Consider the following 18805-nt stretch of genomic DNA (forward strand, 5'->3'; position numbering starts at 1 on the left):
CTCTAGATAAGCCTTTGTTAGTTTCATGTATTGCAAACATCTTCTTGGCAGTTTATGATGTGCTTCTCATTCTCCTAAATATCATATGAAGACCTTCAGGTTTTAAACTTAATGGAGTCAAATTAATTAACCATTTTCTTTATGCACTTGAGGAAATCCTTTCTTACTCTGAAAGCATAAAGATTTCCTTTTATATTGTCTCCAAAGAAGCTATGGTCTTGCTTTGCTTTTGAAGATTTTAATCTACTTACTAATTTATTTTTGTGTATTTTGTAGGTTGGGCTCAATTTCTTTTCTTTCCACCTTCCTTCCTTTGCTGTTCCTCCTTCTTCCTTCTTTCCTGCCTCCTTCCCTCTCTTCTTCTCTCCTCTCCTTTCTTTCTTCTTACCCTTGCCCAGGGATAAGGAGTTGTACCATTACTATTTATTCAAGGCTTCTTCTTTTCCCTAGTTAACTACAATGCTTGCTTTATCATTCAGAAATTTCACTACTTAAGTGGTTTTTCTTCTATTCATTAGCTTTCTTTCTTGTACTTGTTCTTTTTTCTAGCTTTATTAAGACATAATTGACATATAACATTGTGTAATTTTAAAGTGCACAACATGATGACTTGATACACACAGAAGTATAGCGAAATGTTTACTACAGTAATGTTAGTTAGCACATCCATCACCCCACCTATTTACTTTTTTTGTGGTGAGAACATTTAATGTCTACTCTCTTAGCAGCTTTCAAGTATATAGTACAGTATTGTTAACCATAGTCATCATACTGAATATTAGATCTCCAGAACTTATTCGTCTAATAACTGAAAGTTTGTACCCTTTGACCAATATCTCCCTAAGTCTCCCTTACCCAGCCCTGACAATCACCAATCTACTCCCCATTTCTTTGAGTTTGGCCTTTTTTTTTTTTTAAGATTCCACATTTCAGTTAGATCATACAGTATTTGTTTTTCTCTGTCTGACTTATTTCACTTAGAATGTTTCATTCATTTTGTCACAAATGTGAAGATTTTCTTCTTTTTCATGGGTGAATAATATTCCATTATGTATATGTGTGTGTGTGTATATCTATATATATATACCACATCTTCTTTACCCACCCATCAAAAATTAGACTTATGGACTGTGGCTGGGAGGGGCTGGAACTAAGTGTATGGCCCTTTCAGTGTCTCTGAGAGCACAGACAGGAGTGTCTCCTACTGGGTCCCTGTGTGGCAGATCTGCTAATGGACATGTAGCTGTGATGGGGTTGCAGCTAAGTAGGGAACTCTTCGGGATCTCTGGGGACCCAGGCTTGAGTGTATTTTGCTGGGTCTGCAAGTTAGCAGGATTTTTCACAGACTATGGCTAGAAGGGGCTAGAGCCAATTTAGGGAGCTTTCCGAATCTCCAGGTTGTAGCTCAAAGTGTCTCCCTCTGGGACCCCGAACCCTCAGGACGGCAGGCAGACTGCGGCTGTGAGCAGGCTGGAGTCAAGTATAGGAGCCTTTCAGGATCTCCTGGGGTGCAGAGAGGAGTGCCTCCTGCCTGGCTGCTGTGCCAGCAAGGCTACTTGAGGACTGTGGCTGGGAGGGGCTGCAGCCCAGTTACAGGGCCCTTTCAGAATCTACAGTCTGACCAAGTTTAGCAAACTTGCCTCCGGGGATCCCATAGGCGCTCAAGCCAGTTCATGGGCCACTTCAGGGCCCGCAGCTGGGACTGAGGTTTGTGTGTTTCTTACTCGACATGCAGGTGGGCATGACTCTTCTTGGGTTCCTTGGCATATGGTGTTGGTGACAGAACCAAAGAGAAACAGGCTGTAGCTGAGTTCTCAGGGGTACAGAGCTTTTTTCCATGTCTGCAACCAGGATCACACTCTGTGGGTTTGTCACCTGATTGCAAACTTGCCTTCTCAAAAGGTCTTTTTCTGTCTAGTACTGCACCTGGATTTCACAATCTCCTATCTGTATCCTGAATCTCCAACAAAGGCACATTTGTCTGTGGATAAATGCCAAGTCATTGTTGTTGAGGGGTGGGGGGATACATGAGAGACATCTTATTTGGTCATCCTGCTCAAAACACTGGAAGGGTAATACCCTCTCCCCTTGTATCTCTTCTAGAGCACCTTGGTTATCCTTAGCTCTTTGCTCTTCTATTATAGATTTTAAAAATTAAATGTAAAATTTTACAAAAATTATCAAGTTTCATGAACCTTGGGATTTTGAGATTTTAATAAGAATTACAAGGAATCTGTAGATTGATTTGGAGAGAATGGGCATCTTTATGAATTTTGATTTTCCTATCAATGAACATGATAGCTCTATTTATTTTTCTAAAATGGGTTTCAATAAGACTTTATAACTCTAATCAGACATAGTTTACACAACTCTTATACAATTATTCAAAAATTAGAAGTTAAAGTATATATTTTAGTTATATTTTCTTTTATTCATACACACAAATTTCAGTTGCCATTTCAGAATATTTTGTATCCACTGAAATTATCAGACTCTTATATTTATTCTAATAATGTATCTGTATATTCTTTTGGAATATACAGAGAGTTTCAGCATATCTGAACACTCAAGAGCAGAGACTCAGGATTGAAAATCACTACAGGAACCAGTGCCTGGGTAGGAACACCTGAAGTATAATTGGTGAATTGCTGGAGGTTCAGTGTGGACAAATCTGAGAGTTAAAAAATCCAGTGGGACTCAGTCATAGGGGAGTCCCCACAATATTGTGAGATTTACTTCCAGGAGCTCAACCAATTTTCCATAGTAAATATCAAAGAAAAATCCCTTACTTCCAGTTAGGGGAGGGGAAGAGGAATCATTCTGAAAGAAGCTAGAGCACTCTGTTCTTCCTAAAAAGGTCTGTCCTCAGGGTAAACTAGTTAACCAGTGCACAGTGTGTTGGGGGTATTATCAGAGCCTAACTGACCTACGGAAGAAAAATACCCAACACCAGGCCCCTCTAGCCTACCACATGGAAAAGGGATATACCCAACTCTAGACCATCCTGCCCCAAATAAAGTGGGAGAATAAATTGAGAAAGAGTTGTGATGAGTCCAGAGGCATAAACTCAGTAAAATACTGAGACCAATCTTAGGGCTATAGACTGCTTCTCTCCCCACAATTTACCAACACATTTAAAAGGCCTATTTACCATAGTTTCTTTTACCCAGTTCATCATGACTGGCTATGAAGAAAAAATTACAAGGCATACCAAAAGGCAAAAACACATTTTGAGTATTCAGAACAATCATCAGAACCAGAGATGGCAAGAATGTTGTAATTATCAAAACAAGGACCTAAAACAACTCTGATTAATATGCTAAAGGCTCTAAATCGATAAAGTGGACAGCATGTAAAAACAGATGAACTGTATAAGCAGAGAGATGCAAATCCTAAGAAAAACCAAAAAAAATGTAACAAAAATGAATTCAAAGATGAAACTATACTAACTCTTTATAGTCATTTTTAGAGGATAAAAGCTGAGGGAATAAGTTCTAACTCATTTTATGAGGATAGCATTACCTAAATGTCAAAACCAGACAAAGACATTACAAGGGAAGAAAGCTACAGATCAATATTTCTCATAAGCATAGAGGCAGAAGTCCTCAACAAAATGTTAGAAAATTCTGCTCTGTGAAAGACAATGTCAAGAGAATGAAAAGACAAGGCACAGACTGGGAGAGAATATTTGCAAAAGACAGGTCTGATAAAGAACTGTTATCCAAAATGTTTTTTCAAAACACTTAAAACTCCACAGTAAGACATCATGAAACCTGATTAAAAAGTAGACCAAAGACAATAACAGATACTGCACAAAGGAGATGTATAGTTGGTAAATAAGCATATAAAAAGATGCTCCATGTCATTGGTTTGGGGGAAATGCAAATTAAAATAATAATGAGATACCACTACACATCTCTTAGAATGGCCAAAATGCAAAACACCGACAACACCAAAAGCTGGAAAGTTGTGGGACAGGAACTCTCCTTATTGCTAGTGGGAATGTAAAATGGTACAGCCACTTGGGAAACACTTTGGTGGTTTCTTATAAAAGTAAAGATACTCTTACCATACTATCACACTCCTTGGTATTTAACTAAAGGAGTTAAAAACATGTTTACACGAAAATGTGCACGTGGATATTTATAGAAGTTTTATTCATAATTGGCAAAACTTGGAAGCAATCACGTTGCCCTTCAGTAGGTGAATGGATAAACTTGGAAGCAACCAAGTTGCAGATCCAAACAAAGGAATATTATTCAGCTCTAAAAAATGAGTTATTGAGCCACAAAGAGACGTGGAACAATGGAAGAACATTAAGTCCCTATTATTAAGGAAAAAATCCAATCTGAAAAGTCTACATACTGTACGATTCAAACTCTGACATTCTGGAAAAGGCAAAACTGTGGAGACCATAAAAAAAAAAAAATCAATGGTTGCTAGGGGGTTGGATAGGGGTGGGGGATTAATAGGCAGAGCACAAAAGAATTTTGGGGTAGTGAAAATACTCTGTATGATACCATAATGATTGATCATGTCTTTATTATTTGTCCAAAATCACAGAATTTATAATACTAGGAGTTAATTATAACGTAAACCACAGACTTTGGATGATTATAATGTTTCAGTGTGGGTTCATCAATTGCAACAAACATACGATTCTGTTGGGAGATGTTGATACTGAGGGAGTCTATGCATGTGTGAAGACAAGGGTACATGGGAGATATCTCCACTTTCCCCTCAGTTTTGCTGTGATCCAAAAATTGCTCTAAAAATGTAAAGTATTAATTTTTTAAAAGTGATACAGAAATTATGCATATTAGTTTTCTCACATGCCTTTGAAAGAAATGAATAAGCTAAGGAGCCTAGAAAAGTTATTTCTAGATTGATATCTGAGGCTTGCATGACTTACCACCGAGAGATTGGTAACTGTCCTCTGCTGAATTCCCTCCATCCAACTCACCTACATTAAGCCTTTTGCCATACATTCAGGCTACCTCTAAGAATTCTTTGAAATTGAAAGGCATCTCAGTAGACTCACCATGTAGGATTAAAGTAATAGATTCAAACAATAACAATATTTACATGGTAATTAAAATTTAATGGCCATTTATCAATTATTTATATAATTTTCCACTGTGTTCATAACTCATTTTGTGTAATAATATAACTATAGGAAAAAGATTGGTGGTAAAGTTTAATTCCATATTTTTGTTTTACAAGTCCTCAGCATAACATTTAGAATGTTTTATGAAAGTATTTAACAACTTTTGCATACTTTTGCTCAGTTTTGTTCTCCTCACATTTGATTGGCTTTGTATTTCATACTGTGCATAACTGTTTCAAATATAGAATTTTAGTGAATACTTTAAGCTAGGTCTTTCTTAAAATGTGGTCTACAGGTTTACACAATAATTTCACCTAAGGACTTAGTAATCAAGGCAGGATGTCACACGCATGGAACAAGACATCTAAAGAACAATAACATATTGGTGGGAAACTGTGAGGCAGTGTTCTCATCCAGTCTCTGGCAATTTCAAGCTCAGTGTCCTTGGAAATTGCTTCCTTATTATCAAATTAAATCATTGCGTATATAACTTCAGACATATATCCAAGCACTACAAAGTAGTAATGATTCTAAAAAGAGGCTATCCAACCTGGGGTATACATGATCACCAATTCTGAATAGAATCCTTAAGAAAGGAACATTCTCATCTGAATTTTTCTTTACTTAGATGCAAAACACGTTTTCTGTGTATATGAATGATTAACTTGGTAATTTGCAAATACTCGTTCTTCTCCACAAATCTCCTAAAATGAATACTTAGAATCTGTCCCTTTCAAAAAAACATCATTTAAAGGTAACACTACAATAAGTGTGTGATATTAATAATGCATGCATGTGTACTCTACATTCCAAAGGGGGTTGTATTAGGTATAAATTACTCAGGGATTTCCCACTGAGAAAATAATGGCAAATCATTATTTGCCATTAGTGATGAGATTTGACTCAGCAAGATAAGGTAAACTGATATTGGTGGGATTCTTCAACAATACGAGTGAACCAGGAATTGTAACAAGCTGAAAGGTAGAAATACAGTCCTGACTGGAAATTAGAAAACAACTGAGAATTGATTTGATGTTAATATGTTGGGGCTAATCTGTCATCTGTCCTTTAATTGGAGAAAAACAGTGAATATTAAATCCATCAGTACTTGGAGTTGTGGCTAAAATTTATTTCCTGAAAGAACTTATTTTTGTAAAAGAATTTTGTTTTTATTTGATTTTATTGATTTTATTTTTATTTTACATATTACTGTTTTTCACTACTCAAACATTCTTTCTCCCTCCTTCCCACCTCCCACCTTCCTCTCTTCCTTCCTATCCTCTTTCCTTTCTTCCTTCCCTCCCTTTCTGCCTCTTTCCTTATTACTTTAAATTCCCTTTCCTTTTAACATCTAGACGTGATAAGTAATCTAGAGAAACTAGATTTATTTTTTTCCTTAATAGAACATCAGAAAATTAGTGGCTCAATTTTTCCCCAGCAAATATTTATGCTAATAACTTCTAGCCAACTTTCTTCATTTTCTCCAGGAAGACCCACTACGTTATGTGAGACTATGGGGAAAGCGGAAATTTGGCTAATCAGGACATATTGGGATTTTGAATTTCCTCGTCCATACTTACCTAATTTTGAGTTTGTAGGAGGATTGCATTGTAAACCTGCCAAACCATTACCTAAGGTAGGTCTATTACAGTGGAGGGATTTTTGTACCTTATGATAAAATCCTGATTTTCCCTTAAAGCTTACAGTGTCAATAACAGAGCTATGCTGCTGGATGTCTTCAGTTTGCTACACCAAATCTATTTTCAAAATCATAGGGGTCTTTTACGAATGATATTACTTTTTTTTTACTTTACTTTGATATTTAAGCAGAGAATGAAGTCTGCCAACTGACATGTTAGAAATATCATTGTGTCCATAGTATAGATATTGGATTGAAGAACAGGAAGCTAGAGCCTTGGAAATCACTAAGAAGACTGCTGTAGTCTTCCTAACAAGCATAATAGAGTTATGAATAGGGACATTTACTACGATCATTTGAGTGATAAAGATGCTTTCGTGAGTCTTGGCAGACTCTTACTGACAGGCTTTGGTCAGTAAGAAGTGTTAATGGAAGGCATGGAATCAGACAGGGCCTCTTGGAGAGCAATGAGATTTACTGAGCCAGGAAACAGTTAGTTGAAAAAGCTTTTTTGAGATGGCAATGATGAGTTCAATTTCAAATTCACTTTAAGCAGTCTAAAGAGTTTTCAGGTGGGGATTTCTAGAAATCATCTGTTAATACAAGGTTTCAGTCTCAGCAGAGAGCATTAGAAATAAATTGGGAGTCATCAACATAAAGTAGAAATCATAAAACTGAGAAACCCAAACGCTGAATTGGTTCTTTATGACCATGATATCAGGGGGTTTTTTGGAGTAAAAAAGAAGATCATATACCCATATTCCAATGTTACCAAAGAATAAATATGGACTGCCAGAAATATTGGAAGAAAACAATAATGAGAAACAAAGGAGAATAATAGGTAAATACAGTAAGAATATTGTATTTATCTTTATCAATAGGCAGCGGAGAGACAGATATTCATTTGCTTGGGTTGTGGGTAAACAAACATAATCTCTGTAGAAGATAGCAGGTTAAATGGTGTTCCCAGGAGAGTTCTTGATTTCTGTTTAGAGTAAGATGGATATTGAAGTTTAAAACTTTACTTCAGGATTCTGAATATGCTTTTCATACCAACTAAGGTATAGCTGAAGACAAGCTCTATTGAGTGTTATCACTGGAGATAGTAAACCAATATCTAAAATAAATAAAGGTACAGAAAGAGATAGGACATATCCCATGGCTCATTAGGTAATACCTTGCCACATATTATGTTTATCTTTCCAACCCCACTTTTCACATGCAGACAATTTCACAAAAATGACTCAGACATGTTTCACAAGATGGGAAAATTATTCCATCCCAAACCCAATTATTAATATAGATATTCGGGCAATACCAATCTTGGCTTATATCTCTGACGAAAGAATTATGCCAGTCACTGGATACACAGAATAGAAAAGAAATGAGAGTTAAATCGGGTGACATTTACATAGATTATGTGAAAGACCCCAATCCCAGACTTTGCTATGCCTAGTTTGCACAACTGTAAGTGATGATCAAGAGAATTTTATTTGCAGAGAACCTGTGCTAAGGCTCAAATTTTGGGCACGCAGTTAGTATAACACTCTTGTGGGAAGGCAGAAAAACAGTCTCATTAATGTTATCATGATTGTAGCAGGAATTTAACTGCATTATCATCTTTTCAAATATATTACTATATATACCATTTCTTAAAAAATCTTTTTTAGCCCTATTAATCAGGGAAATAATAAACATGACAAAAATATTCTGAACGCCTAACAGGAAGTTAGATCAAGTTATTCATAATTTATTGGATGTAAACTGGCATGCTAAAAATTTTAAAAGCCTCATTCAGAACACTTCTTTGGGCTTCCTCCCAAGGAATATTTTTACAAGTTTGCAAACAGCTCTGTTGGTTCATAAAATTAAGCCTTGGGAGTAATAGTTCCATGTACCATGAGAACATCTGCCTCTTATCGCCTATTCATTTTGTATAATGGTTTGGTTCCATGTCTTTATGTGTAATCACTCATTATATATTTAAGCTGTAGTTTTCAGAAATACATTTCCTCTTAAAGAGACTAGATGGTTCTATGTGGCAGAAGACAGAATCAGTCTAACAATGTCCCTGACACTTCTCTTGAGTCTGCCTATTTAGAAATGTAGGAGAGCCTTTTTCCCCCTGTGATCCTGCACTTGTGTAAGAGAGAGAATTTTATCTCTGCAGGAAATGGAAGAATTTGTCCAAAGTTCAGGCGAAGATGGTATTGTGGTGTTTTCTCTGGGGTCAATGGTCAAAAACCTCACAGAAGAAAAAGCCAATCTCATTGCCTCAGCCCTTGCCCAGATTCCACAGAAGGTTAGTACAAACTCCAGTCATGGTGGGCAGCTGCTCTGCCAACTGGAGAGAGTGTGTGGTTAATAGTACTCTTTCTAGATGGAAGTTGTAACTCATCATACACCGAGCAGAACTGGCACCACCTTTAAGTAAAAATGTCTCAAAACATTAAAATGTATTTTGGGCACATTTTACTATTTGCCTACTGAGCCTTTGCATTACTATGAAAATACATCTTTTTATGAAGTCACTTATTTTCAATGAAATAGAGATGAAAATGTTAAGATTCTAATAACTTTTTACTCTTTGAAACCTTATGACTTGCACTGACTCTTCCCAAAAGTTCTAAAGTGTGTTAGCTTCAAGGTCCAGGAAAAGAGAGATTACACATACAGTAGAGTAGAATCATGTTCAAGAATATACTTTATATTTCTAGGCTTTATTAGGATTCAATTAAAGTATAGTTGGTTTAGAAATAGAAGCCTAATCTTTCTAAAATAAATTTTCTACAGTTAAAACAATTAAAGATCCTAATGTTATTGTCAAACAGTATATATTTTCTAATTTATGACATTCAATTAACTTTAGGTTTGTTAATTCTAGATTTCTACTCTTTATATACTTCCATTCACAAAATACCCTGTCTCTTTATATTTTTATACTAAAGTACATAAAACTCTATAATTGTAAGTGTACTATTTAGGCCTGTTAAAACTCTGGATTTTTATTTTTAAACTTTGCTGTTAAAGTTTGCCACCTATTAGTATTTAATCTGAAAATCGTCATACAGAAAAGAAAAAAGAAGAAAGAAAAAAAAATTATGTAACAAAATGTTAGCATCCTAACAAGATACTTCATTAAATAATAGAGTATAAACAAATCCTCTATTTCATTCCCCCTCAAAAACAAAAAAGGGAGAAAGAGAGAAAAAGAGAGAGAGAAAGGAAGGAAGGCAGGAAGGAAGGAAGAAAGAAAGAAAGAAAAAAGGAGGAAGGAAGGGAGGGAGAGCAGAAAGACAACAAATCATCCAAAAAGCAGCCAAAAAAATTTTAAAGCTAATTATATTTTTGGAAAACATTACATTTGAAACTTAAGAACTAGGATGGCCTCATGACAAGTAAAGTTACGTAGTATTCATGTTCATTTTAATGCTTTTTAACCCTCATATTCTGCCTAAACTAGTCCTATTTATTTTCTATTTCTTCACACACAATCTCACTTCCAAAAGCTTTTAAGCAATAATACTATATTTAATAGACTATTAGTACAAGCCCTTTCAAAAAAAGTAAAGGCAAACAGTTTTACCTTATCTCTCAATGTTTGCAAACTACCTCTTTTGTATGTTCCTCTCAATTATCACATAAAGGAGGATGGGCTAAGAAAGGGCAGGTTTGTGCACCACCTGCCGGCCATTGAGGGCAGAACAGGATGCTTAGAACTCAGAATTTGGAGGACATGTGCACCCCTCACACCCGCCTGGCTGGGATGTTAAGTCATTCAATATGTCAATGTCCCAGACTCTTTGCTGATGGCACTGGTGATGCTCTGCTCCAGTCATGCCTGGTTTCCTGCCTGGGACGTGCCTGAGTCCTTGGAGCCATAGCCTGGGGAACAAGAGAGTCAGCCTTTTAGGCTACCTGAAAAAAAAATCCCTCTATCCTGTCCCTAGAAAAGAGCTGCCGGTTTCCACCATCAGATTCTCCACTAGATCTTCAGCCTGTTAGGCACAGAGAACTGCAGCTCTGCTTAGAATAAAATCTTCCTTGATAAACTACTATACAACCTGGATCAGTTTCACAAATAACTGAAACAGAAGATGAAAGTGAAAAATGTTTGGATTTGTCTCCATTTGGGAATTGAGGTCCAGAGTTGATTCCAAGAAAGCAGGAGCCATCTGAAGCATGTGGAATACAACTGTCATGCCTTGGAGCTTGTCAGGGAGGGAGGCAAACTGCACTTTTCTCTCATTTATCAATTCCTCTCAAAATACAAAGAAATAAGGAAGGACATTATGCCCATGACCCTCTCTATTCAATTATATTTTTATGCAAGAAAAGTAATCTGCGCTCATACCAGCTATAAAATATCTGAAAACAAAATAATGGTTATAGATTTAAATATGATATATTATATCTTGAATATCCAACAAATTATTTAGAACCCAATCTATGTTTCTTAAATTAATAAAACTTACAAATTATAATTTTTCTCCTTTCAGAACATCAAGTGGTATTTGCTGTTTTCAGATTTTAGTATACTTTTTCTTGAAAAACTTTCTTCACAATATTCTTTTGTTTATGACTTAAAGTTAACTGCTGTAACAGATATAAGTGAACATCAGTTGTTTGAACTTTTTATGAACTTCTGTATGCTTCATGTAATACCTCAACACAGGCTTTCAAATAGTCAAAAAAAAAACTAAGATGGACTATATGATTTCTAAATAACTCTATGGCCTTAAAATGCCTTAATTTTGTGTTTTTACTTGAAAAATTAAAGCATTGTCTTCCACAGGTTTTATGGAGATACAAAGGAAAGAAACCGGCCACATTAGGAGCCAATACTCGGCTCTATGACTGGATACCACAGAATGATCTTCTTGGTAAGACCAAGAAAAAAAAGCTGTACAGTTGGATGATGGGCAAGTAACTGTTTAACAGCAAGTAAATTCAATAAACATTTTAAATATTTAAATTTCCACATTTTACTTGCAGTTTTAAAGCAGATATAATTAAGGAATTGGCCATTAATTTTATAGATTGATGCTTACTCTGGTTCATAAAAGAGAATCTTCAGTTAAGACTCTCATCACTCTTCAAGTTTCAATTTCAGTTCTGATATGACCTCCTCAGTAAGTCTTTCTAGACAACACAGAGGAAGTTAATTCCACCTTTTTCAGGGATCACGATTTTCTGAGATAGCAATTCCCCATGTTCTTGGCTTTTGTAGAAAACACTGCCTTCTTCATTGAGTTATCCAATAGTTTTTTCCCCATCTCTCTCTGAAATTCTGTTAATGTATTATGTAGCATGAAATCCTCACCCACTTCTCATCCAATCCCCAAACTAGGTCATCCCAAAGCAAAAGGTTTTATCACTCATGGTGGAACCAATGGGATCTATGAAGCTATCTATCATGGGGTGCCTATGGTGGGAGTTCCCATGTTTGCTGATCAGCCTGACAACATTGCTCACATGAAGGCCAAAGGAGCGGCTGTGGAGGTGAACATAAACACAATGACAAGTGCAGATTTGCTCAACGCCTTGAGAACAGTCATTAATGAACCTTCGTAAGTACTACTACTTTTAAAGGCTTGTCATTAATTATGCTCCCCAGCATACTCAAAAATGTCCAATGTTTCATGCATTTCTAAGTAGTGTATTTTCAAATAAGAACTATAACATGACCATTTAAAAACTATTTTATTATTTCATTTCCCAAATTGCTGAAGTGATTGAGATGAAAAAACAAACTAAGATTTCAAATATTCTATTAATGTTTTTTCAAAATAAATAATGTTGGTGATTACATAAATTCTTAGATATTTTTCTGGATAATCTGCTTATTTTATAAATAAATATATATGTTTATTTAAATATTATAACCATTCAGTAAGTACAAAAATGGAAGTGATAATTCACCCAATATTGATCATTCAAAAATAATCATTGTTAACACTCTGTGTATATCATTAATCAGTATATGCATATATACAGGGAGGAGTAGTTAGAGTAGTTAATAATTTTATAAATATCGATTGATACTATATATGTATTTTTAAACAAAATTTTAAATTTATCTGATTCAGCTAAAGATAAAATAAATTTGTAAACTACATTTATAAACTATATGAACTTTAGATACAGATCATTATATCTTAATATTTTTCTCTGAAAGGTCTCACCAAGGTTGAGAATTAATATATATATACATAGTGTTTATTTTTAACAATGTGTTTTAATTTTAGCCACTAATAGTTGAATTGGAAGTTATCTCATCTCTAATATATATTACTTAAATTCTTGATTTGTCAATATTTATGGCACTTATTTTCCTCACAGTAATTCAATCTTTTCACATATTTTAAGAGAATCAATGTTCACCATTGAATCAGAGATTCTTCAAAATATTTTGAATTCATTCTTAACTGAATGCTTCATGTGGAATTTTCTTTCATCAAAGAGTTGTGGACTCCCTGAAATCACAGTTAACAATATTTGCTCATTGCCTTGATGGGAGGATGACACCTATCTGAATATAACATACTTAGATCTCACTTTCTTCCCTTTTGAACTGTGCAGGGTTACTTATGATCTTCTGGCTTTAAATGCTGCTGTAGGGTTTTGAGGACTTTCTGATCAGTATTACTTTTTAAGAGTTTCTTGTTCAGCCTGGAAATAGTATTTTTTAAATTCAGAAACTTAAACATGGTATATCCTTACCATTTGTTTTCTACATTTTTCTGGGATTATAGTGTGTTCTTTTATCACTGTTAATCTAGGATGAAAATTATTCAATTTTTCTTTTCAGAAATTAATTTTTTTTGTTTATTAAAATGTCTTTTAGTTCCATTTTTTAACTTTATTTCAGGGACATCAGATTTTAATATTCCCTATGTTAAAATATTTGAGTTTGTTTTCTTTCTCTATTATTTTCTAACTGTTCTAATCATTTTTTGCTTTTCTTAATTTACTGAGATTCCGTCAAATAGTCCATAAATTAGTAAATTCACTTTTTCATGAACATTGCTTGCTATTTGTAACTTTCTTATTAATCCTTTAAAGTGCTATTTTTAACAACTAATTTCAATAGCTCACCTTGTCTTTTGTTACCTCCTCTTGTTTCATAATCTGATCCTCGAGCTCTTATTCATAACTCTCACATTCTTACTCTACTCAAACTTTCCTCTTCTTTTGAATTATGTATTATGCCTAATTACATTCTAAGTCCATCATTTTTATGTTCTTTTCCCCAATACTGTGTAAGTTGCTGTCATGTTTTTCATCTTGCTTTCACTATTCGCTCCACATTTGTATAGATACCTTATTTTAAAATTTGTTTCCAGTTTATCTCAGACTCAATTATTTTTATTCAGAGGCAAAACTTGAAGGATAGTTGTAATATTCCATTCACATTACTGAAACCTGCAATTTAGGAGGTAGGAGAGAAGGTAAACTTAAATGGAATTTTTTGCAGCTTTTTTTAGTGGAACTAGTCTGTGAAAAACCATCTGTTAAAACCCTAGCAGCAAGGTTTTCTAGACAAAGTGGTCAATGTATTCATTTCCAAAAGGGAAGACACTCAATATCTGCCTTGAACTCATCCTAAAAAGTCAGCCCTGGCGCAGTGGTTGGGAATCCGCCTGCCAATGCAGGGGACACGGGTTCGAGCCCTGGTCCGGGAGGATCCCACATGCTGTGGAGCAACTAAGCCCGCGCGCCACAGCTGCTGAAGCCCGCGCGCCTGGAGCCCATGCTCCAAAACAAGAGAAGCCACTGCAAAAACAAGAGAAGCCACTGCAAAGAGAAGCCCGCGCACCGCAGGGAGGGGTGGCCCCCGCTCGCCGCAACTAGAGAAAACCGGCACGCAGCAACGAAGACCCAGCGCAGCCAAAAATAAATAAATAAAATAAATTTTAAAAGTCAGCCCTGGGGGTCCATTTTCCCCTCCCACTCACATTGCAGTCAAAAGATTTTTGTTAAGATACATATTCAAATCATAAATTTCAGAATATTATAGATATCCTCAGGATCTGGAAAGGGAGGTTAGGAGTTTCAGCGAGGCTTACTATGATCTTTTGTTTCTCATAAATGATGATCTTGATGTCTAATCTATTAGGCTATTACCAAGTTGTTAATTGCTGATAATTTGGTTCATTTTACTAAATATCAGAGTAGGTAAATTCTGTAATTTTTAAAAATTCTACGTCGTTTTATAGAAGGCTTACTAAATTTTCTTGTTGATTTGAAAACTATTGATGTGAAAAAATTATACTCTTAGAATTTCCCAGGAAAATACCTGAAATTACTTATTTTAAAAATACCTTAACTTTAACCCTAAACTTTATTCAAGTCTGAAATTATCTGGGAACAAAAGTGTTTAGTGTAGAGTATATATATAATGTATTTATATTCCATTTTCTTATTCCTTAAAGGAATTCAGGAACACGAAGATTACATTTAAATACATAAACCATAGCACTTTCATAATATTTTAACATAACAGTCATAAAACAGTGTACAACAAATATTAAGTAATCATCTTAATGGGCATAGTCATATTTTATCTTATCTCATTTGTAGGAAAGCTTACTGTATTTTTATTTGTATTCACATGTACAAGTGTATCTGTCAAGTATATGCATATTTCAGATTTTAAATCTCTATCTATAAATGGAGAAAACCTTGAATAAAAATATGATTTGGACAGAGAGTCTCTTATCACCACTGTAGTTTGCCTAAAATGTATTAGGATGAAACTTGTGTAACTACTCTTCTAGTCCTACCTATATTTCAATCCGGTTGAAAGAGAGTATGAAAACAACAACAAAAAGCAAAACAAACAAACAAACAAAAAAGAGAGAGTATGACTATTCTTTCTCACTGTGCACAAAAAAAGAACACAAGTAAATTACCTCTTGCTGCTGGGTGTTGTGTACCATGTTCACTGGTGAATGATGATTACATTTCTTCTTCTCTGATCCCAACAATGTCCAACTTGCACCAGGACATCTCTTCACATCTCTACCTTCTGTCATCTTCATGTCTCCAGGTTGGAACTTTTATCTCTAACACAAAACCAAAGGTAAACATACTAATTCTGGCTCAGCCACCAAGAAATCTCCAGTGAAGACAGAACATGCCTTTTGAAGACATACCTATAACTATTGTTGTTTGAGAGACTATTAGAGTTGTTAACTATTGCTCTTGTGGTGCCACATTGATTATGGGCTTTATACTAGTGAGATATTTCTATTTACCTTAAAAACTCAAAACCCATGTCCTTGTCATTTCTAAAATTACCTTAATATCTTCATCCAATCTTGACACTGCCAATATATAGACACTGTCTTTTGCATCACAAAGGCACAGGTGTGCGCAATGGAGGAATTATCACAGTGTCAAGATCTCAGACATTGCAAAAATGTCTCACTACTGTTGACTATCAGTTTCTGTTTCTGTCATCATTAGATAGTCTGACATTAGAGGCCATGCTTATGGACTCTCTAATGGGTATTTTCTCTCAAAATAGGGTTATTCAGAGTCTTGGTCTGGAACAGTCCTGGAAACTATAATTCACACAATACCAAAATTCCTTCTTGGAAAAATGAGGCTATACATTTACAACTGACTTATTCCATCTTTTTTATACGTTTGCATTTTACCACATTCCGTTAAGAATATATTTCTTCCACACCCCTCTTTCACAACTCTTAACATGCTATGCGACCAGCAAATTTCATGTCACAGCAAGAATTAAAATGTTTTTCTCAACATACCTATGGCTTTTGGCTTGCATAGCGCATATCATGTATCGTATACTTACTTTTAATGAAAACAAAAGCTCTATAATTTCTATGTTTTTGTTTGTTTTTGCCTACCAGTTATAAAGAGAATGCTATGAGGTTATCAAGGATTCACCATGATCAGCCTGTAAAGCCCCTGGACCGAGCAGTCTTCTGGATCGAGTTTGTCATGCGCCACAAAGGAGCCAAGCACCTGAGGCCAGCTGCCCACGACCTCACCTGGTTCCAGTACCACTCTTTGGATGTGATTGGGTTCTTGCTGGCCTGTGTGGCAACTGCTGTATTCTTGGTCACAAAATGTTGTTTGTTTTCTTGTGTAAAATTTGTTAAAACAGGAAAGAAGAAAAAGAGAGAATAGATCTTTCTAAGTTTGGTAAAGGCTTGTATGGGCAATTCTGTTCATTCTAGCCACAATGGCCTTAATGAAAACATAACATCTTCATCCTGTTTTCAAAATTCCCATTCCTCTCTACCTTAAGCTAGAGATAAAGTCTAGAATTCAACAATAGCATTAACTGGTGGGCATGTCCCATTTTCTTCTGTCTTTTCCCAGGTGGCTTTACCCTCTTCCCAAACATTCCTGACAAAGGTTCACTAATAATTTTATGTTTATTCTATTAATAATATCAATTTTTTCTTTATTTTTAACCTTAAGTGATATGCTGACTGACAATATGCTGAATCCTGGGGAACACACAAAATGTAAGCCAAAGTTGATAGATGCAGGGACCACAGAGAAAAAAATTCACAAGTTCCTCTAGAACATACAAATTAGGAAACCATCACAGGAGACTAGTATATCATAAGAGTAATGATTTCATTTGTCATAAAAATAAGTCTTTCTGCTTGCCCAGTGTTACTGGGGTCAGAGCACGAATTGATAATAATTGTGACGGCACATCACACCAGGAAAGGTCTACAAATTTCCATTAAACACATAGATAATCATACCCACATTCCTGCCTTTAGTCAGCAAGTATTCTTGTGTGCCCTTTAGTGCAAGAGACTGAGCACTGCCTTCAAACAAGAGATCGATTGAATCATTGATTTTTTTCTCAGGGACAGAGAATGTAAGCAATATGTTAAGGGGGAACAGATAATTTTTAGAAAAAAATAACAAGAAATATAGGAAAATTTTAAAATAATTTTATGAAAATTTTAATTTACAGTACAATTGATAATCTTAAAGTTAAATGTCAATTCATTATATTTAAAAATCATTATGCTCATAATCTACAATTGCTGTTTATAATCAAAGGTGTAGTTTTCTGTCAAAAACAAATATTTACCTGAAAGATACGATTATTATATTAGTTTTCAGTCTCTATCTCCTACAAATTTAAATTCATCAATAATTGTTATGCCAAGGATATAAGATGTTAGCAGACCTGTTTGACCAAAGATATGTTGTAGTAAACATGCATCAATGCAGAGCACTAAAGAGAAATGTTCATATTGGATTCAGCTTTGCATTAATTTAACAAATAGATTAAAGATTTTACTTTCTTTACCCATCATAAACTTAATGACATGTCTAATTAAAGTTTTAATTTCAGTATTTGATATATAATTGAAGCAATAAATGACATCTATCAGCTTACTGAACTTTTTGAAATTCTTTTTTATTTCAATATGGTTTATCGAAAATTACTTCCAATTTAAAAATAATTGTATCACCAGAACATACAGGTATTTCCTCTTGAATATGTACATTACTGAAAATGCAAATAAATTTTACAAATTTTTTTGTGAAGGCTGAAAATGTGTTTGTTAAATGCTGTCTTTCTAAAAGAGTGATTCATGCGGATACGTTTTGACTTTTACAATTATGTTTGGAGAAGAGTTGTTTATGTTTGTTCTATGCTCAATTTATTTCTGGTAATTAGAATGTAGCAAATAGCTAAGATCTAATGAGAGGTGGGCTGGCCATCCCTGGCCCTGAACACTGCCCAAGTGCAGGCACCCATTTGGTTTGACTTACTTCAGCTCTATAGCTGCTGCTCACCTGATTTCTCCCTTTCTGCCCTCTGATCATCTACAGGTTTCTTCCTTTGCCTGAGAATCATCAGAAGTCATCTGGCAAAACTTCCTGGGTGATACCAACTGCATTAGCTAGAATAACTGCAGCATATATTTGGATTTTTTTTAAAAAAAAGGTTAAGAATGGACTTTCCTTAGCAGTCATTCATAAAACTGTTCATTCTAGGATAATAAAGCAGAAACCAAGTCCCATCAGCCAGGGTACTTATACAT

The 18805-nt window shown here is 35.0% G+C and overlaps 1 protein-coding gene across 1 annotated transcript in view; it reads left to right on the forward strand.

Annotated features, from left to right (window-relative positions):
• Positions 1–18157, forward strand: part of LOC309661868 (UDP-glucuronosyltransferase 2A2-like) — a 52738-nt gene extending 34581 nt beyond the window's left edge. The window contains 5 exon segments of the mRNA XM_082464009.1: positions 6595–6743; positions 8917–9048; positions 11542–11629; positions 12097–12316; positions 16631–18157. Of these exon segments, the coding sequence (XP_082320135.1) occupies positions 6595–6743; positions 8917–9048; positions 11542–11629; positions 12097–12316; positions 16631–16910 (869 nt within the window). The 3' untranslated portion in view covers positions 16911–18157.
• Positions 18158–18805: the final 648 nt, after the last annotated feature.

This window comes from Balaenoptera physalus, assembly GCF_965194825.1.
Source record: "Balaenoptera physalus genome assembly, chromosome: 5".
Classification (NCBI taxonomy): domain Eukaryota; kingdom Metazoa; phylum Chordata; class Mammalia; order Artiodactyla; family Balaenopteridae; genus Balaenoptera; species Balaenoptera physalus.